Source organism: Cordyceps fumosorosea (assembly GCF_001636725.1).
Source record: "Cordyceps fumosorosea ARSEF 2679 chromosome Unknown scaffold_3, whole genome shotgun sequence".
Classification (NCBI taxonomy): Eukaryota; Fungi; Ascomycota; class Sordariomycetes; order Hypocreales; family Cordycipitaceae; genus Cordyceps; species Cordyceps fumosorosea.
Window position 1 is genome coordinate 1,255,766 of NW_017387303.1, and position 23,056 is coordinate 1,278,821.

The 23,056-nt window shown below is 55.8% G+C and overlaps 7 protein-coding genes across 7 annotated transcripts; all 7 read right to left on the reverse strand.

The window, feature by feature from the left end:
- Positions 1-109: 109 nt before the first annotated feature.
- Positions 110-1,780, reverse strand: ISF_02088 (tyrosine decarboxylase; the record flags this gene model as incomplete). The annotated part of the gene is made up of 3 exons (XM_018845695.1): positions 110-649; positions 716-837; positions 910-1,780. The coding sequence occupies 3 exons, from the start codon at positions 1,778-1,780 to the stop codon at positions 110-112; spliced, it is 1,533 nt and encodes a 510-aa protein (XP_018707418.1).
- A 1,132-nt stretch (positions 1,781-2,912) lies between these two features.
- ISF_02089 (Zn(2)-C6 fungal-type DNA-binding domain protein) lies at positions 2,913-3,693 on the reverse strand (the record flags this gene model as incomplete). Its single annotated transcript, XM_018845696.1, has 2 exons — positions 2,913-3,452; positions 3,535-3,693. The coding sequence occupies 2 exons, from the start codon at positions 3,691-3,693 to the stop codon at positions 2,913-2,915; spliced, it is 699 nt and encodes a 232-aa protein (XP_018707419.1).
- A 1,088-nt stretch (positions 3,694-4,781) lies between these two features.
- Positions 4,782-9,029, reverse strand: ISF_02090 (C6 zinc finger domain protein; the record flags this gene model as incomplete). The annotated part of the gene is made up of 8 exons (XM_018845697.1): positions 4,782-5,541; positions 5,621-6,065; positions 6,143-6,321; positions 6,429-6,785; positions 7,135-7,806; positions 7,860-8,298; positions 8,372-8,700; positions 8,872-9,029. 8 exons carry the CDS (start codon positions 9,027-9,029, stop codon positions 4,782-4,784), a joined length of 3,339 nt encoding a protein of 1,112 aa, XP_018707420.1.
- Positions 9,030-9,611: 582 nt separating this feature from the next.
- ISF_02091 (C6 zinc finger domain protein) lies at positions 9,612-11,456 on the reverse strand (the record flags this gene model as incomplete). The annotated part of the gene is made up of 4 exons (XM_018845698.1): positions 9,612-10,332; positions 10,410-10,857; positions 10,933-11,186; positions 11,299-11,456. 4 exons carry the CDS (start codon positions 11,454-11,456, stop codon positions 9,612-9,614), a joined length of 1,581 nt encoding a protein of 526 aa, XP_018707421.1.
- Positions 11,457-12,350: 894 nt separating this feature from the next.
- ISF_02092 (Cytochrome b5) lies at positions 12,351-12,826 on the reverse strand (the record flags this gene model as incomplete). Its single annotated transcript, XM_018845699.1, has 2 exons — positions 12,351-12,508; positions 12,730-12,826. 2 exons carry the CDS (start codon positions 12,824-12,826, stop codon positions 12,351-12,353), a joined length of 255 nt encoding a protein of 84 aa, XP_018707422.1.
- Positions 12,827-13,592: 766 nt separating this feature from the next.
- ISF_02093 (mitochondrial metalloendopeptidase OMA1) lies at positions 13,593-15,009 on the reverse strand (the record flags this gene model as incomplete). The annotated part of the gene is made up of 3 exons (XM_018845700.1): positions 13,593-13,748; positions 13,836-14,266; positions 14,349-15,009. The coding sequence occupies 3 exons, from the start codon at positions 15,007-15,009 to the stop codon at positions 13,593-13,595; spliced, it is 1,248 nt and encodes a 415-aa protein (XP_018707423.1).
- A 1,085-nt stretch (positions 15,010-16,094) lies between these two features.
- Positions 16,095-17,352, reverse strand: ISF_02094 (hypothetical protein; the record flags this gene model as incomplete). Its single annotated transcript, XM_018845701.1, has 5 exons — positions 16,095-16,587; positions 16,676-16,943; positions 17,018-17,103; positions 17,157-17,173; positions 17,233-17,352. 5 exons carry the CDS (start codon positions 17,350-17,352, stop codon positions 16,095-16,097), a joined length of 984 nt encoding a protein of 327 aa, XP_018707424.1.
- Between the last annotated feature and the right edge of the window lie 5,704 nt (positions 17,353-23,056).

The window sequence follows — 23,056 nt, forward strand, 5'->3', positions numbered from 1 at the left end:
GACGACTACACGTTTTTTCTTCTTCATTTACCCGTGGACACGACGTTTTTCTTGTATCCGACAACTTCCTCTCATTACGCTCCAACACCCCAACCGACTTTTTCCTTGCTCAGTACTCTGCAATATCAAACTCCCTGCCCTCCGCGATGCACGTCAAGACCCCCCGAACGACCGCCGCGTCCCTCTCGACATCAACACGCCAGTTGGACACGGCGATGCGCACCGCCGGGCGCCCCTGCCACACGGTACCGCTGACGTACAGCTGCCGGGTGTCGTTGATGCGAGCCACGAGCGTCTCGTTGAGCGCTGCGTCCCTGGCGCGGAACAGCACCGAGATGAAAATGTCCTCCTCGGCGGCGTTCCCCTCCGGCAGCAGCTGGTAGTGCGGCGAGTCGCGCAGGAACGAGGCGACGGCGCGGGAGAGCCGCGTCATGCTGGCGAGCAGCGCGGCGAGGCCGGGCCGCCCCTCGGACAGAAGCACGGCGTACACGGGCAGCGCACGGAAGCGGCGCGAGTTCTCGAGGCCGATGTTGAGGGGGGACGGGATGGTAGAGGCGGAGGAGGAGGAGAGGTAGGAGGCGTTGGGGTTGGTGAAGACGGCCTGCATGATGGCGGAGGACTTGCAGTAGAACATGCCGCAGTCGTAGGGCTGCCCGATGGGTTAGATGACAAGAAGGAATGGGTACATTGTTCTTAAAGACCTCGGAATACATACCACGTTGAGAAGTTTGTGCCCGTCAATGGTGATGCTGTCGGCGAGGTGAATGCCCTCTGTACGCTCCTGCAAGAGCTTGAACTCGTCCGTCTGTTCCAGCGCGCGCGCAAAGACGCCGAAAGCTGGGTACATGTTAGCACCCCTCGTCACTCCTCTTGATACTCTCCTGTAGCCCCCTTTTCTTCTTCACTCACCTCCGTCAACGTGAATCCAAGCGCCGTACTTGTCCGCCAACTCGCGCAGCCGCCGCCACTCCTCCACGCCGTGCAGCGCGTACCGCCCGGCGTTGACCTCACCGGCGCTCACCGCCACTATCGTCGCCGTCCCCTTCCTCCCTTCCATCGCCGCCTCTACCTTGGCCAAATCCAACCGCCAAGGCTCCTCCTCCTCCCCCTCCCTCCCCATCTCCCGCACCGCCGCGCGACCCAGCCCGACCACGCTCGCGGCCTTGCCCAGCGAGCTATGTCCCATGCTCGTCAGCACCTGCACCTCCACCACGCCCTTCCTCCTCGCCGCCTCCAACACCCCCAACTCCCCGACACTCCCTCCTCCCAGAACGTGCTCCCTCCCGCACGCCAACCCCAGGACATTGCTCGCCGTCGCCCCCGTCGTCACCGTCCTCCCCTCCCACTCCCCTCCCAGCCGCAGCGCGCGCGCCAGCATCTCCAGCGCCGCGTCCTCGACGGCCGTCGCGACCGTCTGCGAAGGCAGGTGCACCTGCACGTTCTGGTCGAGCGCGGTGACGACGTTGTCGGCCCACTGCGCGAGCGGCAGCGCGCCGCCGGTGACGAAGCCGAAATACCGCGGCGAGGCGTTCTGGCCGGTCAGCGCGGGGACGACGTCGCGCGCAATGTGCGTGGCGACGGCGGCGGCGGGCGCGCCGGCGAGGTAGGTGGGGGAGGAGGGCGAGGGAAGGGAGGCCTCGGCGGCGCGGAGGGCGGCGGCGGAGGGGAGCGTGGGCGGCGGGGAGGAGGAGGAGGAGGAAGAGGAGGCGGCGGGCTGGGGGGGGTGGCGCTGGGAGAAGCGCGCCTCCTGAGCGGCAATGTCGAACAGCCAGCTATCCATGATGTTTTTTTGTCTCTTTGCCTCGGGGCGTGGTGTTGTAGGAAGTTGCAAGGGGCAAGAAGAGACGGACAAGGACTGCGATGTTTATTTGAGGCCAGCTGAACCGACTTGCGCCTTACGGCTTACATGGAGGGTCCCGGAGGACTCCACCGCGGAACGCCGGCCGGCCGACGCACTAGACCGGCTAGGCAAAAATGTTGGTATGGCATACGAAGACGACGACCCGATAGTGTAGCAATGCAATTTCTAGTTGCTGGCATAAGTCACTGGTGCACTCCGCTCCGTCCTGGGCCAGAAATGGATGTTGGTCGGAGAGCTTCAATCATGGTCTTGCTACCACCATGGATGAACTGCGTTAATAACCTCTCTTCAAAGCAGTACTGACTTCTCTGGATTTCTATACGCTCTATCAGATCAGGGTCTTATGGCAAAGTCAAGAGTGACTGCTGTTCATAGTCATCCTATTCGTCGGCTGGCCCGGTGATCTCGGCCTCCTCTACCGACCCAACATTTCTTGTCTAAAAAAACTGAAGAATGTCTAAGCGATTATCCCTCTTTGCTCACCGAACCTAAGCTCTTTCTCGTGACCACCGACAAGCAGGCGTGGAATGCAGAATTGCGGCGTCCCCATCCAATCCTCCAGCTTCTTAATTGATAGCGAATATAGCCAATCAGTTTGATGCACTCCAACATTTGGCACCCGGAAAATGCAAGTAGCTGTGAGTAAGCTAAAACAAAATGATCGGAGGTCGTCTCTGCAAAGCAGCGTATATGCTGAGCAATATCATCGAGGTTCTTACTGTTCTGTCGCTACTTGGGCTCGATCGTGTGTAGGCTGCTCAGATGGACATGATTTAGCAGCTCGGTAACACTTCGCAAATGTCAGTCCATGGCATCTAGTTTCACACAGACCATGCTCACTGGTGAAATATCTCCGTGGCAGTTGAGTTGTTGCCCGCTCTAGGGCTTAGTTGCTAGTTGACTGCTGACAATGTTGATTCCGTGATGGACGGCGGTCGATACTCGATGGGACGAGCCTAGGTAGAACTAAACCAAGGGACTCGCTTGCAGGTCGTTTGTTGGGCCTCCATCACAAGCGTAACAGAAGGATGCAAAGCTGCAGTTGGGCAAGTCAAAATTCGTTTGGCTGACGTGCCCACGCCTTTGGCCACCAGTACACGTCAACAACCTGCGGCACGCCCCCGAGTGGCGCAAAGTCAACCATTCCCATCGTCGTCGTCGTCGTCGTCGTCGTCGCCGTCGTCGTCGGCTGACACGCCGGCCAGAACCACTGCACATCCAAGCCCCCAGCCGCACCCATCGCCGCTGCCACATCATCATCCAGCGGCGGCGGCGGCGGCGGCGGCGGCGGCGGATCGTCCGGCGGCGTCCTCGGCCCTCGCACCGTCGTCGACGGCGACGCGCTCTCCTCATCTCTCCGCCGCTGTTCCTCCACGCTCCCCCGAATCGTCGACAGTATCGTCTCCGCATCGGCCTCGTCCTTTAGCCGCCCAACCACGCGCACCAGCTCCGCGGCGCGCAGCTGCCCTAGCATCCGCAGCACGCCCGGCACCGCCGACGAGGACCGACCGCCCTCGCGCGCGGCGTCGCGGTACGTGCAGGGGACGAGCTTGGTCGCGCAAGAGGAGCATGCGGGTTTCTGGCCGTCGCACTGCAATCTCCGTGTCAGGACTTTTGGCCAGCAACCTGTTTTGTCGTAGGGGTGAGGGAGCCTTGGGTAGGCAGGTATGTACCCTGATCTTCTTCAGACGACAGTGATGGCAGGCGATGACGGTCACTCGTCGTCTCTTGACCGTGGGAGACTCGAGGATGCGTTCCTGCCCGCGTGTCGTCGCCTTGGGCTGCAGCGGCCGCGACGGCTGGTGTGTACTGCTGCTGCTGCTGTCCTGCATGCTTAAATTTCGTAGCCCTGTTTGTGTGTGTGTGCGTGTGTGTGTGTGTGTGTGGGAGGAGGAGGAGGAGGAGGAGGAGGAGGAGGAGGAGGGGGGTGGTCGAGACGGAACTGCTGAATCTGGCCTTTGATGAAGCTTGACCTCGCATCTATCGTCTTTCATACATGATACGATAGTTAAACTGGTAGAAGGGAATGGCTTGGCCCCCCCCTCCGCTCCATTCCTCCTCGCTGCAACGGGTGAAGGGTGGGTGTGCGCCTGCAGTGAGCCAGCCCTGACCTGCAGTCCCTCCTCCGATCCTCCAATGGGAGACTCGGGCTTTGACGGAGGTTGGTCCGGACCCTTCTCAGCCAATAATATCATTCCAACTCATCGGAAGTCAACTTTGCTGGTCCGGGGCAGCTTCGTTTGTTCCATTTACGACTGGGGGAGATGCTCCAGGCTGAACCCCCCTGCCACTCGGCACACTCTGGCGCACTACGCGGCTCCGGCAGAAAATATTTCTTCGTATTTATTCTTATTCATTCCATGTATTTTCTTTTTCCTCTTTTGAGGCTGCTGCCGGCTGAGAAATCATCTGCCGCGCTGGCTATTAACCCAGAAATCCGAGGCCATCACCTTTGTGGGCCGTACGAACCTGCTGCGCCCGCAAACATTCATCTTCATCGACCGACGTTTTGATCCGAGGATACGGACCAAGTTAGTTTATATTAAGGTTACCGTTGAGACCTTTTGCCTGTATCCTGGTTAACGATCCTTTATTACTAGTGCTGATGTTGGCCTCTTGCGTGCATGGCCACAGCTTGTGGTATGGGATGTACCAGAAAGAGGCTGCTAATTAGCCCATTTATCAGGACCAGTTCTCAGCAATCGTACATTTGGCACACCGCCATGTGGCATTATAGTCCTCCTCTTCCTAAACCCTGATACGGTTGCTGGTGGGGGGCGTCGGAGCAAGTACTCCTCCTGTCTCAGCCAAGCAAGCACAGCATTTTGTTAACCTGAACCGTGAAGATGCAGTCGACGTTCTTTGCATTGAGAGTTACCCTTCTCCAAGCGTCATTTGACCGCCTCAAATCACCGCCTCTTCAAACTGCAGACGGAATCGGCTCATCGAAGCACTCCTCCCATCCCGTCCTGCCCGAACCCCAAAACACCCTGAGCTTCTCCAGCGCTGTGATGGACGAGTTGGACACGTCCGGCATCCTCCAAATCGACATCAAGCACGAGTACACAAACACACGATCCGCCTCCAACTTTCCATCCGCAACGGCCACGCCCACCACCGTCAGGGGCCACGCCAGCCACGGCTTCCGCTTCTCCCTGACCGTCACCCAGCCCTCGCGCAGCATCCGCAGCAGCTCGTCGCCGTGTCGCCGCCTCAGAATCTTATACAAATCATCGTCGCTGGCGTCAGCCAGATATGAGCGCCACACATCCGCCGACTCTGCCCAAGATCCGACCGCCTGGGCTGGCAGTGTCAGGATGCCGTAGAGTCGAATAGCGACCGCGTATATCGGCGCTATGCCGCGCGCTTTCTCCTGCACCTCCTCGCTCTGATCCGCAAACTTCTCCCCAGCCCATGCCTCGAGGTCGAAGCGCCATAGGGTGTCAAAGATTTCGCACACCTGGAGCGCCAGGCCGGCATCGTCCGGGCTCATCCGGCCGCGGGCCAGGGCGACGCGCAGCCGCGTGATGCGCACCCTCGCGAGGTGGAACTCGACCGGGCACGGCTCGACTTTGCTTGGGTCAAAGCCGATCAGCGTCCGTATCTCGTCGTCGGTGAAGTCGTCCGAGCCCTTGATCTGCTGGTCCGCCGGGCAGTGCGTGTTAATTTGCATCGTGAATCTGGCGCCCAGGTCCGTTAGCCGTCTCTTCACCCACGTCCAAGCAGCAATCTTGTGCGACAACAGAGGAAAAAACGTACGCCAATATGGGGGATAGCCGCGACTTCTCTGGCTTCGGTAGCGCCATGATGCGCGTCGCGCCGCCGCGGTGCGCCACGTACGCCAGGAACCCACGCAGGTGCGCCGCCCACAGCGCCAGCGCGACCTTGAGGTCCGAGATGAGCAGCTGTAGGATAGCCAGCGTCGCCGGCGCGCCGTCGTGCGCATGTTGCGCGTCTTCACGCAGCAGCCGATTCACCGCGCTGATGTTGTCCAACACGCTGCGGTGGTAGCCCGCCCACGACGCCTCGAACGCCGGGTCCTCGCCGGGCCGCAGCGCCCGCCCGCGCGCTTTAGACGCCCGCTCCAACTGGTCGCTGACCACGTTGGCGTATAGCATGTGTCGTGGGAAGTTTGGGTCCTTGAGGTCACTCGGCTTCAGCCTGCGCGCCTCCGGTGAGAGACTCGGCTCGACGACTTCGAAAACTGCTCCCTCCGTCACCACCAGCATCAGTTTCCTTTTTCGGCCGAGTATTGGGACAGGGGCATTGCGCGTCACGTACAGTATCGTACTGTCTCTTGGAATTCCCAGTCCATGGGCTCAATTTCGGGTGACACGCCGCGCGGTCGAAGCCATGCCTTCTTCTTCTGCGCATCGACATCGCGGCGACCGCTGCCATCCCCGGTCGTTGGGGAGGGTTGCGTATATCCCCGACATGTAATGCGACTCACTGTGCAGCGCCTGCAGACCGGTCTCGTCTCGTCACATTTTATACGGCGCGCCCTTTTGGTATGTTCGCCGTTAGGGTGTCTTGGAAAGCAAGACGTAGGAGAAAAATATGTACTCACCGGCATGTGAGACAGCCCGTACGGGCCCGTGGAGCCCACCTCCGCTGTCGGACCTCCCCGGTCTCAGTGCGTCCCAGCGGTGCCTCGGGGCTGCTCGAGCTCCTGTCGTAACCTGTTGCTAGGGGATCCTCAATCACGAATTTCAGCACCATGTTCTTCGCGATGAGACCATCCCAGGCCGAGACGATGGGTGAGGCATTGATGCGGACGAAACTTTCTCTAGCTTGACGGGAAATAAGGGACGCGGCGAGCGGGGAAGCCCGCCCGCTCGGGACGCCGGCAAGGCAGGCTAAAGACGGAGGGGCTGTTGGCAGGTTGCGTTGATTGGGGGCGGCATCGCGGTTCAAGGCTGCGAGGCTGAATTTCAACAAAAAAAGGAGCTGAAAAGTAAAAATCGGGTATACAGCCTGAATATCTGCCCACGCCGGGATTGAGCGGCAACACTTATGGATCCTCTCCGCACATATGGTAAAGCTAGTTACTGGAAGGAATGAAGCCAAGCACAAGGTTGTGGCCAAAAGGCCCGAACACAGAAAATCAACGCAAAAACTTTTGATACTCAAAACCTCGTTTACAAAAGTGCGAGAATGGATCGACCCTTTACACAACACAGGCAAGAGGCTGGTCGAAGCAGTCCTCCCACCCGGTCTTTCCCGAACTCCAAAACAGCCGCAGTTTTTTGATCGCCGTGATGAAGCATACCGACGTGTTTGGCAGCTTCCAAATGGACAAGAGAGACATCTCAATAAAGTCTTGGTCCTCCGCAGCGCCGTCGGCAAAGGCTACGCCAGCAACCACCAGCGGCCAGCAGAGCGAGGTGGTGTGCCTAAGGAGGCCCCAGGACTGCCGGGCGAGTGCCAGTAGCTCCTCCCTCTGCCAAATCCGCAGAGTGTTGCACATTGCCACCGCATCATTCATAGCTAAAGACATCGCCGGCGCCGGCTCAGATTCCACTGCCATCATCCAAGCAACGACGGCGGACGGAGGAAGCGTCATGATGCCATATAGGCGGACCGCAACGGCAAAGATGCGTCCGAGGGTGGCCACAACGTTGACCTTGTCTCTGAACTCAGGCTTTGCAGCCCAGTCGTCCGCATTGAAGCGGTCTATCGAGTCAAAGATGTGCCGCACCTTTTCCTCCGTGCTCCTCCGGTTTGGCTTGCTTCCTGCCCGAGCCAGGGCTGCGCGTAACCTAGAGATGTAGACCATGACAACATACAGCTCTGTCGGGCACTGCATGGACATGCTGTAGGCAGACTCAAGGACGGAGATTAGCTGATCATCCGTGCAGTCGTCAAAACCATGAATTTGCTGTTTTGCAGGGCTGGTCGTGTTGACATTGATGGCGATGCTGCGACGCTCAAGAGGATCAGCAAGGCTAGCATTCGAATATGGGTCGTCAAGTAATGCACACAACACAAATCTACTTACGTCAAAACGTGATTCAAGCAGTAGAAGGGAGGCTCAGGCTGATTGAGGACCGCAGCGATGCCTCCTTTCTGTTGGATATATTCAAAGAAGGCTCTGAGATGAGCTTGCCACAGTGATCGCTCAACGTAGAGGTCAAGCACTAGCAGCTGGTCGATGCCGACAAGCACACGCCACGAAGCATTGGGATCTTCATCTAGTATGTGTTCGTTGACAACCCTGATGCTAGAGCTCAAGAGCTGAGAGTAGCGGGCCCAGACGCCCGTGAACGCAGGATATTGACCGGGCGCTAGGAGCGTACCGCGGGCCTTGGACGCCCTAGAGATTTGATCCCCAATCACCTGAGAGATAAACCTGGGGAAACGAAAGGTCTTGGCATGGAAATCTGGACCGCCCCCGCTGCGCACTTCGACATTCCGACCTGGCAAGACCACCTGAGCGTCTAAATTTTCGAGCACGATTAGTTAAGAGCCCAAACGAAGCTTCCAAGACAAGCACAGAACCCATTGACGTACAGTAACGTATGCCCTCTTGCAAATCCCAATCTGGCGGCTCCACCTCAACGTTGATACTATGGCTGTGTACGCTTCCAAAGGGCTCCAATGCGCTCGTCTCGCTGCCAACAGGTGGCGGTGGCGCCGGCGGCGTGTCCGGAGGTGTCTGCAGCGCGCGATGACCACCGGTGGTGATAGCGGTGGTGGTGGCGGCGGTGGTGGTCTTGACCGCACTCTTCTGCGGCTTGCCCTTTTCCGATGTCGGGTTGTCGTATCCGCGACAGATAATGCGGCTCGAGATGCAACGCCGGCAGACCGGCTTCTCCTCATCGCACCTAAGATGGCGATGCCTAAAATTGGAGGCATTAGATTGAAAGTGTATTCGGTTTTGAGGGCAATCCGCCCGGGCTGCAGCGTCTAATACGACAAGCAGAAAACAAGGCCCACCAACGTAACAAACGGAAACACTCAAGGAATGATGGGAATGATGATGAAGGAGAAGAGGGCAAGGGATAACATACCGACATGTAATGCAACCGTACTTGCTTCGCGGGTGCCATCGCCGCTGTCGTATCGTCCCCGTTTGCGTACGGCCCAAAGGAGCCCCGGGGCCGCTCGTGTCGCTCAGGGCCAGGCTAGTGGTTCGTGGCGAAAAGTCGAGCAAGATCTGACAGGCCATGTTTTTTGAGGCAAAAACGATGATATGATGATGACCCTGGGATCCCTCCACGATTCAAGATGCGGGACTGTCAGACGGGAGATGGAGCTGCTGATGGTGGAGAAAGGCGGGTGGTGACCAGACGAGGCTGCCGGTGCCTTATTAAGTTGTAAGAAGCGCCCTCTCCCCCCTCCTCCCATCCCCTCCCCCCTCCTCATGCGGCGGGCTTTTTTCTGACTCACCTTTTGGCTTGCCTTTGGCTTGCCTTTGGCTTGCCTTTCGGCTTGCCCGCTCGATCCGCCTTGATTCGCCTGAATGTCCCGAGACTAGCACGATTTCGTCATTGATCAACTTTAGACGAGAGCCTAAATCGAGTCCAGCTGGTCAAGGGTGATCATGTTTCGCCGGCTGCACAATTGCGTTCTTCGTCTACTTTTTACCGGACAACGGGATTCCGGTGCAGAAAGCCTATTTTTGATATCCGAAAGAAAATATACCGTCATCTTTGTTGCCAAAGGCCACCGCCATGTCCAATATATACAACAATAACGCCGCCATTTAAACGAATTTTAGACAATGCCAAGTTTTAGACGATGCTCTTTGCTACGCAAGAGGCGGCACTGGCTCGTCAAAACAATCATCCCACGCTGTCTTATTCGATGACCAAAACACACGTAGCTTCTCAAGGCACAGGATCGGGCCGCATCGAGCCAGTCGGCTCTTCCACATGTCTAGTAGGGATTCGGCGATGAACAGCCGGTCTTCGACGCGACCATCGCCTCCGAGTGAGACACCCGCGACCGTCAAGGGCCAGGCGAGCGAGAGCACAGTCTTAAAGGTGCCTCGGTAAGGATCCAAAAGGAGTAGTAGCTCGCGCCGGTGCGAGACACGGACACTGTCGTACATGGACATGCCAGGTAGACGCGGGTAGCCCGCCGCGACGGCCCAAGAGGCCGTGGCGGATTGGGGCAGCGACAGTACCCCAAAGAGCCGCACTGCAACTTGGAAGATGCGAGCCATTGCAGAGGCGGTATCGTGCGACCCGCAGGTGACAGACTCGGCCCATGTGTCGCGATCAAAAGCGCTGATCTTATCAAAGAGGTCGCGTACCGAAGAGTTCATGACTGACTTGGGGCATTTCCCGCCGGCGATTCGACCCCGTAATTGTGTCAGGTTCTTCAAGACAACAAATAGAGTCGGCGGACAAGGGAGGTCGGGATTGACGTCAAGGGAAGAGAGGAATTCCACGTCCTCATCCGAGTACGCCTCGAAGGCGCGAAGCTGTTTGCTCGCTGGGCTCGTTGTATTAGCGGCAGTGGCGAAGCTGTAGCGGACGGATGAACAGGTTAGCTTGCACCGAAAAATGTTGCGAATAGGATGATGAGCGGGAACAGTGCGTACATCAATATCGTCCATTGCGTGTTGTTTATCGGGCCATTGTTCAGTCGCAGGAGTCCCCGAACGCCGCCCATATGTTGCATCAGGGCAATGTAGCCCAACAGGTGCGGACGCCACGCTGACGCGTCGACAAGGAGATCAAAGTGCAGCAGCGTGAATATTCGTCGAATGACAGCCTGTGCGTTCCCCGGCGGGGGACTCTTGTCAGAGAGGCCCCTGTTCACGAAGTCGAGGATGTCAAGCATGTGGCGAGAGTGAGATGCCCAGGCTCCGCCGACAGAAGGGTCCTCGGTCCAGCGTAAGAGCTTGCCGCGAGACTTGGAGGCGTCCGCTATCCGATGACAGCTGACATCGAGGAGGAAGATGGGGCGATTAGGGCCGTGGCATGGTGGTAACACCTTGTAAGCGGACATTAGCTGCTCCTCGCAGCACGGGATCACGAAAACGCAATCTGTGTTCCGTCAGTAGGAGTTACGTGGCGCCGCACAAGCGTGAACGAGGGCAAGGCCAGGGCGGATCGACATACAGTATCGGGCGGCTTCCATGCATTCCCAGTCGGGCGGCTCCGGCTCGGCGGGATAGTGGCGCCCAGCAGCGGCTTCCTGCATTCGCTCCCGGGCACGCCAGTCGCAGGCCACATTGTTGTCTTCCGAGCCGCCACCGGAGGCGGCAGAGGCGGCGCTCGGACTGCCACCAAAGTCGTAGCCACGGCATTCGCGACGACCGCTAGTGCAGCGGCGGCAGAATGGCTTTGTCTCGTCGCACTTGATGTGGCGAGAGCTGTTTGGTTTGTCAGCGACGGTGATGTCGGGAAGCGGGGGGCAGGGAGAAGAGAGGCGGGAGGAAAGGTAAGTAGGTAGATTAGGCAGTAGGGAGGCAGATGAGTACGCACCGGCAAGTGAGGCAGCCGGTCCTGCCTCGAGTTGTGAATCGCTTCTGACGAAGAGTTCCTTTCTTGGTCAGCTCGGTGCCGACGCCATCGCCACAGCCGTCGTTGCTGCTGGAGTCACCGCCACCGCTGCCGCCGTCGTGTTCGCTATGGGGTGCCATAGAGGCATTGGGGGCCGACGCACGGCTGCGTTTCTTTGGGTTTTACGTTTTTTTTCTCTTTGTCGACTTGTCCAATCCTCTTCCTTGAACTTGCAAACTCAGCGATGAATCTCGATTAAAAAAGGCTGGTGTTGGGGGTGGACAGGGTGCCAAGGAGGGGCCGGCCGGTGATCGTTCTTTAATCCACCGACTAACGCCGCTGTAAGCCTAGCACCGAAGCCTCTCAGGCAACCAACCAGCCTGGAGAAAGCCGACCAGGGCTGGTGGATTGCGCCACGGGTGCGGCAATACCGGTACTGGACGATGGGGGATGCAGTGTTTTGTTTTTCGCTGCCTGTGTTTTTTTTTGCAAGCTTTCTTTCATCCACCAAGGTTTGCGCAAATTTCATGTATGGATGGTACTTTTGCAGCAAGTTGGCCGTAGCGAGATATGTGATTGGCAAACCACCGTGGAGCTGCGCCTTCAGCTGAAGCAATTTCTCCGCGGTGACCAGAAATGGCAAACACAATCGGACACAAGTGGACAAATGTAATATATACTAATTTTTTGGAGTATATTTCCATGCTATTCGACATGTCTATGCTCTATTCATTTGCTAGCCAAAATCGGCGCATTGCAAGCCCGTCTCTTCCCGCACCCAGGCACAATAAATCCTAACCCACCCACCCCGAATCCTTGAAGAAGAAGACAAAAAATTGTACAGATATGTCAGCAGCGCCTGACTAGAGTCTCCGGAGGAATTTCTTCCATTTCCGACCGACCCGATGTAGTGCAGCTGCCTGCCGATGGCGTTTACTTCCAGGTGCCACAACGCATTGCGGCTGGCGGGAGGATTCCCGTCCCGAATTATTGTTCATATGTCGCGTGATTCCCGTTCTTATCGCTCGCTGTGCTTATAGCTTGGCGGACTCGGTAACGGTGCCAATCTTGAACCGATCGCCGTACTTGGCCAGGACGCTCTCGCCGTGGTACTTCCAGAAAGCCTTGGTGGCGTCCTTGCCGCCCATGCGCTGGATGACGCGGGCGCCGCCGGGATGTTCATCGACAAAGTCTACGAGATAAGAAAAATTGGAGTCAGCATCGTGGTCTGGAGAAGAATTGTCGACTATTATTGCTCCGACTGGAGGGGTTGTTGCGGTCGGTTGCCGAGGTCGCGGTGCGGGCCCAAGCTTGTGACGCGACAGCGCAGTGCGCCAGAGACAGCGCCGACCTCTACTCTCCCGTCGCAGCGAAGGAAGATACCGTCGCGTAAGCTGTTAGGAAGTCACTTACTCGTCACATCGTAGACGCTGCCCTCAATGATGAGCCACAGGCCGTTGTCCTTGTCCTTGTGCTTGCTGACCTCAGCGGCGGCGAATGTCTTGGACATGATGGCGGTGCTTATGGATGGACGGGGTTGATTGGTTGGGGGTTGATTTCTGTCGGGAGGTAGTAATATCGACAATTGACAGAAAAGGTGGTTGGACAAGATGTGTGGTACAGAATCCAAAAGTGTGGAGGAGAGAAGAATAAACAACGAGCCGTTTCCCTTATGAAGAGTTGAGAGCGAGGCCCTGGTTATGACGGTAGCACACATTAACCTCGGCTCGGCCTTTCAACCCCCACAAGCCAACTTTGACCTCACTGTGGTGCACAGAGTTGCCGCTATAAAAGCCCAGTGGGACGTCATTTTCTACCAGTTAGCCTATAAGCGTCCTGCTATTCGTAAAAGCCCGCCGGCACAATTTGCGGGGGAGGCAGCCCGGCCATGGCACTATTAATAACGAATAACCAGCAGCTAGGGGCAACTCGGGGTAAGAACCCAGAAGCAAATCAAGAAGCTGGGTTATTACCGGGGATTATGTCATACTTCCCGCACCTTGCACAAGCAGTCGATCTTCCGTCGCAGTTTGACCTGACCAGGGATCTCGGATTGGGATCTCAGATCCTTATTAGTACAGAGCATCATGACGCACAGGCTGTCGTCGACTTGAAGCCCGGTGCAATGCACGACGGACAGTCATGCCAGCAAAAAGTCCAATCAAGTGTATTTCATGAATTGGTGAATCTATGAGTCTAAAGTCTAGTTTTTCTCGACATAGCAAAGATGAAATCTCGTCAGTAAGTAGGAGTAGGATCTCGTAAAAAGAAGAAAGTCACATTTCCTCCGTCCGTGGCATTTCCCGCTGCCTTTGCTTCACGGCAAGCCTGAACCGCCGCGCAAACGACTCCGTCCCCCTACAGTCGCTCTGCTCCCGCTTGGCCAGGGCCTCGGGCATGAGCTGCGTGAGCTTTGCCACTCTATGTTCATTCTGCCCAGAAGTAATTAGTCATCACCCCCCCCCCAGCAATGCGCCAAAACAGAAGAGAGAGAAAAAAAAGAGGAAGAGAAAACTCACCGAAGGATGCGTGCTCAGCACCTCGTCCATCTCCTGGCCGTTCTCGCTCATGCGGCGCCAGAACGGGATCGCCGCGCGCGGGTCGTAGCACGCCTCCGCCATCATCATCAGCCCGATGTGGTCCGCCTCGTACTCGTGCGCGCGGCTCATCGGCAGCTCGTACATGAGCGCCGGCAGCACGAACGCGCCCGTCGCCATCCATATGGCGAACAGCGCCAATCCGGGAAGCGTGCCCACCAGGAAGAAGAGCGACCCCGTGGTCAGGTTGCCCACCCACGCCTGCGACAGCCGCTCCGCCGAGTGCGACGCCGTCTGGTGAGCAATCTCGTGCCCGAGCACCGCCGCCAGCGCGTCCTCGTTGCCGCACACCCGCAACAGCCCGCTGAACACGAACACCTTGCCGCCGGGCAGCACGAACGCGTTGGCCTGGGCTGGATGCGTGTGTCAGTCTTCATGTGTTTCAAGCATAGCGTTGATGTTTAAAAACAAAACGAGGGAAGGGCAAGGGCTTACAATCATCGGCTATGACGTAAATCTCCCAGTTCAGGTCCGCCAGCCCGCTCACGGGAATCAGCCGCCGCATCACCCTCTTGACGATCCTTGTCCGCACGTCACCGTCCCCCAGGATAAACCCGCCCGACTCGTACACCTGCTTGAGGATGCTCTGCACCGCCCCCGGGTGCATCCGCTCCGCGATCTCGTCCGACAAGAAGTTGAACCGCCACCGGCCCGTCAGCGGCACCGTCTGCGAGTTCCACACGTAGAACGCGACCGCCGCCAGCATGACGGTCACCACCGCCGCCTTGGACTGCGGCCCGGACGCCGCCTCCCGCGCCGTTCGTCGCGGTCCCGTGCCGCCGCCGCCGCCTGACGACCCGTTATGGTGGTACCCCGCCTCTTCCTCTGCCCGGTACTGGGCCCGCGGCCGTGAAAAGTCAGACGGCCGCTCCCACGTCCCCGTCACGCGCTGCGGTTCGGAACTTTGCCGGGTCTTCCTCGAGTACAGGGGCCCGCGCTCCTGTTGTGTTGCTCTCGGCGTCGAGCTGCAGAGCGCTCGGTGGGGCTCGGCCGGGAGTGCGCAGGCGCGGCAGGGCTCGACGACGACGGTCGGTCGCTTCGGAGCCCGTAGCAGGCCAATGCGACTGCCGCGGGCTAATCGGACGGTCGCAGACATCGCTATCTCGGTCGGCTTTGATACTGCGATGGGAGAGACAGACGGCGCAAGTAGTTTTGTTGAGGAGCTGCTAACACCAGGGCAAACAGCGGGCCCGTATCGTTTTCAAGGTCCAAGCGCATATCCTATAGTGCACAATAGCGGAACGACAAGCATATCGGGACCCATGGCGCAACGGTAGCGCGTCAGATTCCAGTATCTGGAGATTCCTGAAGGTTAGGCGTTCGAATCGCCTTGGGTTCAATTCCCACCTCTCGGTGATATCCCGTATATTTTTGCATTTTGTTACTACTTTTTCCCATTTTTTTTCTTTACGCTCAGTAATGACATCGTGTCATATTCAAGCGCACATAAGCAGCCTCAAAACCAAGCCGGACCCATGGCGCAACGGTAGCGCGTCAGATTCCAGTTCCTGGAACTTCCTGAAGGTTAGGCGTTCGAATCGCCTTGGGTTCAATTCCCAACTTCCGGATCATTTCTTTTTGTTGTGGCTTCTCGATGTTCGGGAGCGTGGCGATGGTGAGGCCTTCACTTCAATTGGCGCCGCCACGCGCTTTTTTGCCCTTGTACCGATGCGTCCTTGAGAAATAAAAGTCGCGCGGTTTTTTGTCCGTCATTATTTATTGTGCTTTGCGTAGTCCTACCTCGAGAAACGAAGCAGAGCTCAAACGCATGAACAACACACAGAAGTCGGTACTCGTACAAACCACTCTGCAACCATCTACATCACCAGGGAGGTATACCAAGGTGTTCCTTCACGATCGTCGTTGTAAATGCTATGATTCAACCATGAATTTCATGAATAGATGGAAGAGGAAGCAGAGTCTCCCTTACAATCTCTAACGCCATTGTACTATGCAACTTGACCATCAAAGCCCAATATTAGCACCCCCTTCTATCAACAGCCCTATGAAAACGCCGCCGTCCATGTTTCCCGTGTCTCTTGGCCCCAAAGCCACTATTATTTGTTCGGAAGTGGCTTGCGTCCCCAAACAACCCACATTGGCATGTATGCATGTATACGCGGGTCGGAAACCTCTCGTCTGACGTCGACTAATGCCACCTTTGACAACGTTAGTGATACGCTATAGCATGGAGAGGCAGTAGAAGCATACCTCAATCTCTTCTGGTGTTCTGTTAAACGCCCGGTTAAACATACGAAGAGAGAAGCCAGATAGGCCGGAGATGATGTTTCTCTCCCACATGCGGCCAATGTCCTTGAGCCTCTCGTCCTTTGCCCACCCGTTGCTCGGCATCTTGAATACCTGCTCCTGCACGTCTACGAATCCCACGCGCTCGTACACCTCACGAAGCTTATGCGCCATAACGGTGGGTCGGTCGCACATGTCGCCGGCAACGGCCATGTCGTGGAACCATCGGGCCAGTGCCGAATCTGGTGACAATGTGCCGTCATCGCTTGTGATGACAGCATCGAACTCTTGAGACTCGAACCATCCGCCGGGCTGCAGATTTTCAAACGCTTGCTTGGCTATCTGTTCTTCAAAAGACGACCAGCAACCGGATGTTACTCGTGTATGGATATAGTCGTAGTTTTGAGAGTACTCCCAAGGTTCGGATCTAATCACCGACGCAATTGTTAGCTCTGATATCTCCTTTTGCAGTGTTACAGACACTACTTCTTTCGATTAGATCAAATACGACTTACGAGTCCTCAACAAAGAAAGACACGTTGGGCGGTACATCTTCTGGTTGAATAGGAGACAAGTCTGTCGCCACGATTTGCGTTTGTGGAAACTCGTCACCCATTTGAATAGCCCAGTCTCCCGTGCCGGTTGCCACATCGAGTATTAATCGCGGAGGATTTTGAGCTGACAGAGGAGCGAAATACAACTTTCCCCCAAAAAGCCGCGTCATAGCATTGAATTGCAGGAATAGGCGTTCTTGCTCGAGGGTATCGTTGGGAAAAGCGTATGCTTTGGAGAGTTAGTTTGGTTTTTGCCATCTTTGTGGTATCCAGTTATGTCTGAAGTGGATTGTGAAGACGTACATCCAGCCTTGTATGCGTGATATGTTCTGCCAAACTCGGTTGGGAAGTTTTTGATGCTCTCCGAAAGCGACCATGACGATTCGACGCTGATCAGTGATTAGCCTGTGGGAAAATGGTTCGTCTTGTCCGATAGACGCACATGTCTTCTACCGCTGGCTATTTGGTCCTTGTCAGAAGTTGAACGTTTCTTGCGTGATTCTGTGATGGGTGCTTACATCGGGCTCTATTTCGGTGGATGGTAGTGCATAGTTGAAGGAGAACTCGTATTGGCTCAAGTCCCTGGGGTTATTTTGATCATTGCCTCGGCCTTGACCGCCAGGATTTGTGCCAGACATGGTATACTTTCGAGGTCTGTGCTTCTCGTAGTTGACTCGTTTTCGAATGCTGGCGTCGATTTTCCAGTCTGGCCCAGGATAGCAACTTTCGTCTTGACCTTGGCAAACTTTGGTGCTTTTGTAGTAAATGACCCAGTTTCCATCAATGTCGAGGCCCGGTAGTTGAGCCTCTCTACTGATGGCTCGTGTTCTCTGGCGTCTCAGCGTTGTCGTGGACAAGGGGGTCTGCGGAAACTATAATTGGGGTGTTGACCAGGTCCCTTGGCGCCCGATCCGAGTTTTTGGGAGCAGCACAGTCCAGCTGATGATGACGGGCCGCAAGTGAAATATGACTGTTCATATCTCGAGTACAGAAGCGGCGAAGGATCGACGAATGAGACCGAACCGAGGCCCCCAGTATCTTACGTTCCCACGGCCGCGGAAAGAGACGAGCAAGGACAAGAAGGGAAAGCGCGGAACATGGGAGGCTCTGCGGCAGGAGCGTTGGCTTATACGGCAAGACCGTAGTAGAAGCAGTCGCTGCTAAGGACGTGTCTAGGGTTCCACCGGTGCGTTCCACCTCGTTGGAAAAGGAGCAGTTTTTCGCGGGCCTGATGCAAGTGACTCTCTTAATTTTGGAAAAATTGCCTGTCAATGGGGCGGGTAGGATACCAGTTGGGCTGGCTGAGATATAGAGACGAGAGGGAGCAAATCCCAAGACCCTCAAAAGCGGAATAGAAGCGTCTTCGTATGCAAAAGAAAAGCACACGGGCGAGAAAAAGAAGGTGGCAAGGTGGGCGTTGTGAACCCAGCGCTGCGGTGCGGCACCGAGTTCCGGGGAAATGGTTCAGCATCAGGTCTAAGACCAAAAGGTTAGCACAGCGGGTAGGTTCCAGTCTACCGGGTCTCCCGTCTTTCGCTCTTCATAACCAAGTGGCGCCTCAGCAGCTGTTTTGGGGGTAAAAGAGGGTATCTTAGTTAAAGGGGGGGGGGGCATGGCTTCACTCCGAGTCCAGCCAAGTGGGTTCACGCGGACAAGGACATGGGGGTGTGGATGAAGGAAACTGTCTACTGGTAACTAAGAGTTTTATAGTTAGCTTCTCCTTCTCTCTCTTGTGAATTTGCTAGCGACATTACGTCCCGGTAATCTGGGTCGACCACCACCCACCAAGGAAGGGGGGCTGCTGCCAATTTAATGCATCATGCCGCTTCTGAGGCTGAGGCTGGAATGGCCCCTCCGGATGCGGACCAGATTGATCATGGTCATGACCATGACCTTGTCTGCAGATTGCAGATTTTGGATTCGATGTATGATGGCATCCCGGTTTTGGCCGCAGGTGGCTTGGGCTTGGGGTTTGATTGATTCTTTCTGCCCGGGAGGGCCTCTCGGCCGTCTCCTTTTGGCGTCTGATGTTGAAATTGAAGGACATTCAAGCTGATTCATTCTGGCACAAGCTAAAAACCTGCCCGTCGAGCACTTGCAGGACACTACTGCGAGGCTAGGCAGCTGCCAGAGCAATAATAATAAACAATACAGAAGTGGAAGGTGACCGCCTCATCAGCTCCGGCTGCTGGGTACTGGGGTGTAGGCTTTTTATTGTACATATTACAGGTATCGTGCATAACTTGCCTCAGGCAATCTTGGTATATGAGCAGGGGGCGTCAGTCAGTGAAAAGCTCCCATCAGCCCCCAAGGCACGACTTCTTTTGTAGCAATTTTTTTTGCTTTTTCAAATCATACATACGTCAGCCAAATTACACATCAGAGTGAGTAGGTTGTCAAAAGGAATATGTAAGCATTCACCATAACAGCCAAACCAAAATAATGCTGAAAATAACCCCTGTCCCTCCGACCAAAGCTTTCCCCCTCCCTCGTCTTCGGTCGGGTTCTTTGACCGGAGCCAACTAATTATGGCTGGCGCAATACGCGCGCTTGACTGAAAAAAAAAATCGAAAAAAGAAGCAAGGGAGAAGGGCATGGAGACTGACGTGCCAGACTTGTTTGTGTGGTGCGCACGCCAATCACCAATCCTTTTGCCTACAGGGACACTAGCTAAGCTAGACCGCCCGTCATCGTAGTAAAGCAAAATAAACTGGATGAACCCCTTCCTTTCTGTAATAGGGTCTCGTTTAGTTGATGGATTTGGTCCATAGTAGAAGAGACTAGTTTCGGCCCGGCCAAGAGCCGCATTCAAGCCCAAGCGGCCGAAATAAGGAAGGGCATCTTGGATAAATGGAAGAAGTAGAATGTACGTGCCTAATTCGGCCATGTACATGGGCACAGGCAAGTACAAGCACACGAATAGTAATCATTGTCGGGCGGGCCATTTTGATGTTGGTATTTCTCCGTACTATTCACCGGGAAGCGAATAGTCCGCCGAGCCTTTTACAGCTCATGTCTCAGACACTGCTGTCGCTTCGTTTTAGGCAGTTTTCCTAGTCAGATGAGACGCGTCTGATGACAGACGGTCAACGATGTTGGTCTGTGTCCGAATCAAACTCCCGGTATGCCCGTCTCTGCGCTGCGCATATGTGCTGTACGTAGTAAGCTTCTTGTCGGTTAAATTTAGACAGAACTGATATCCGTAGCTCTGCAGGGGGTGACTGCATAACTCGGGTGCCCGTTATTGTCTTGTCCTCTCTCAACGACGGTCAACTTGGTGAGAAGGAATCACTCTGCAGCTCAACAGCCACAACCCTGTCTGTCACGAGTGGTTCTCTTCAAATACCAGCCGCCTGCATCGGCCTCTTTGATCTACGAGATTTTTTCCTTCAACAATCACTAGTAACAAGCAATTTTGTTTGCTACCCAGCGGATATGGCTTGGCCCTGCCTGGGCATGGCCTCCAGCCTGCAGCCTACAGGGGGGCTGACGCGGGACCCGAATATCTGGGCGCCCCGAACCCGACGGTTTGGTTACGGGAACGCGTTTTTGGCACATGGAAAGACGGAAAGCATTGACCCCTCTCTCCACGGCTGAGAGCAGGGGCTATCCAAAAGGGGAGGGGGGGGCGGCAGTTCACTTCTCTCTTCCCAACACTAAGTGGGCAGTTGCGGTTGTGACTGACTCTGGTTGACTATTCTAAGCTTGCTTGCTACTCCCCCTCCATCCCTTCATAACGTGAGGACCTTTCTGGTCTCTGTCCCAAGATCGACTCGAAAGAAGCTGCACAAACCCAACCCCTCTGCTCACCAAGACGCAGACGACAGCCTTGACGAGATGGACCCCCCACACAAGAGCGGACACCGCTGCTGGGAACTTTTGCTCCCTGCAATTTGCAATTTACTCCAAGGAGCCCCGTGGCTGCAGCTTGTCGAGTCAAGCACCGACATGTCAAAGCCAAACTATTGACTGACGATCAGCGCATGTGTCCATCGTGGCTCCCCATTTCCGGACATTGGCCTGCAAGCGATGATTATACAGGACCTGCGCTTGAGAGCACGCTTGAAACTCACCTCCAGCTAGTATAAAGAGCCTTTCCCGCAAAGGGAACCTCGTCTATCTCTTCCCGTCAATGGATGGATACCCAGCGGGTGCCAAGGTGGATGGACGGATTGGGGGGGCCATGTCATACAGTACAGTCCACCAACCCATCTCATGTTTCTCGTCACATTGTCTTGCAGAAAAATACCCTATAACAGTGGACAACTATGAAAGCAAATTCCCTCATGCCTGCTAGTCACCAGGAACTTGTCCCTTCGCCATCTCGGTCAAGGCCATGGGTAGCCCAACCACGTGCCCTCCACGGAAATCCGGCGTAGGCTGATAATTCGGTCGTGATTATGGGCTTGGAAGAGCGAGAGAGAGAGAAAACCCGCCAGGCTGGGTCACGCATAATCAGCCCGCCACTGGTCCTCCCGCGCCAGAGACCGCCCGCCCCAACTCACAACGGGAGGATCGCCCAGCCGAGGCGGCCAGCCCCATGATGAGCGGCCGCCAGAGGGAAGAGGGGGGGGGCAGGTTATCAGTTCTCTGGGCGCTCGTATTCCGACGTGATTGTCTTGTGCGGCACTCCGTTGAGTGTCGCTCGACATTCTTCTCCCGGCCAACTTCGCTACACTCTTGCTTGTCCACTGCTTCCGCAGGGTCGGGTCTCGGCGATTTCTTGGATCGACCCGGCAGCTGAGAAGCAACAAGCCATACACAAAGCAGGGCACGCATGCATCGGACTTTGTCTTTGATAAAAACTTACTCGTCAGATCGTACTCCAACTTCATAAGCCAGGCAGCATATACGCTTGAGGCGACTCACACCCGTCGAGTACACAAGCCCATACACTGCACCAGTCGCCGAAAAGACGCTTGAAAAAGCAATCCAGAAAGCCGCGGTGAAACACGGACGTGAATAGCCCGTGATAGACAAGTGCCGAACACCCCCACCCCGAGAGCGGCCGGGACTTAGAAGAAGGCAAGAGGGATGATGGGAGTTTCCGGCGCGTTAGCCGCGGTTCTTATGACGATTTTGGCTGAGCCCGTGCCACCTTGCAAGGGGTCTTCTCTACCTTCCGAAGAGGGTTGATTCTCGGCACTCGGCCCGCTGAGACTCAGCTAGTGGTAGAGAGAGAAGAGAGAAGAGCGATACGTAATAGGAAATGTAACTGGTACATGCGGATTAGTCGGTAGTTGTCTACAAGTCTTGTACTCATCACCACGAAGATGGATGCCTTTATGCCTATTTGTAACTAGAGTCGCAGGTCGTTACTACAGCAGATGGCTATTACAATACCTCCAGCCGGGATGCCGATGGATGCCTGAGCTTCATTCTTCGTGGAGAGCTCCCGGGTAGTTTGGAGCACATGCATCAGATGCTATGAGGTGGACGGCCTCTACGCTGAAATCGCTTTCCTCCATCATCGGGGTGGTGGCCGAGTTGGTGGCTTCCGCTGGCACCACCGGCTGGCCCGCACGAGCGAGATATTACGTTGCAAAGAAGAAGCCCCCACGAGGCCAAGGGAGGAGAAAAAAAAAAGGGAGAAGAGGGTTTCCGGGATCATTCGATAAACCCGTGGGATAGCCTGCATGCCTCGAGCAAGATGCAGCAAGCGGGGGCGAAAGGCGTCGACCCAGTATCCTTGGCATCTGGGCAGATGTACATGCAACTCTTTGCATCTAGGTCCGGCATTTCGCAGACAAGATGAAAGACGGTATATGCAATGTCGCTGCTGGGGAGATGATATACTGCAGCGTACATCTTCAGCAAATGATAGATGATGTCTGGCCTCGTCTCGACGAGCCTTGTAGCCAACCACGTGGTGATGGCAAGAGCCGTTCGCCTTGGCGAGTAGTAGCAAACTCCACACGTGCATAATAAAGAGAAAATGAAGAAGACTGTGGATATCTCAAGGCGGGGGACACATACTCGGTCACCGTCCGGCATTCCAGCTGGATGCCGTGGCTCCTTGCCGACGTTGATCGGACACGGCACCTTACTCTTGGTCCATGGGACAGGCACATCAATCACAACATGATCAAACATTCACAAGCAAACGCGCAAAAGGTATCAGCAAGTATTCATAAACCAACCAACGTTTTCATTCAAAACATCTAAAATCCGCTACCGGAGGGGTATATAAATCTAATTCGGTTTCTCTCTCTGTCGACAAAGCCGGTCCTCCAGCTCGTCTCTGTTAATCAAACACACACCATCTAATACAAAAGAGAGAATGAGACAAAAGTCATATGACAGGGGAAGGTGCCGTTCCCGTGGTAGAATGTAGAAGAAAAG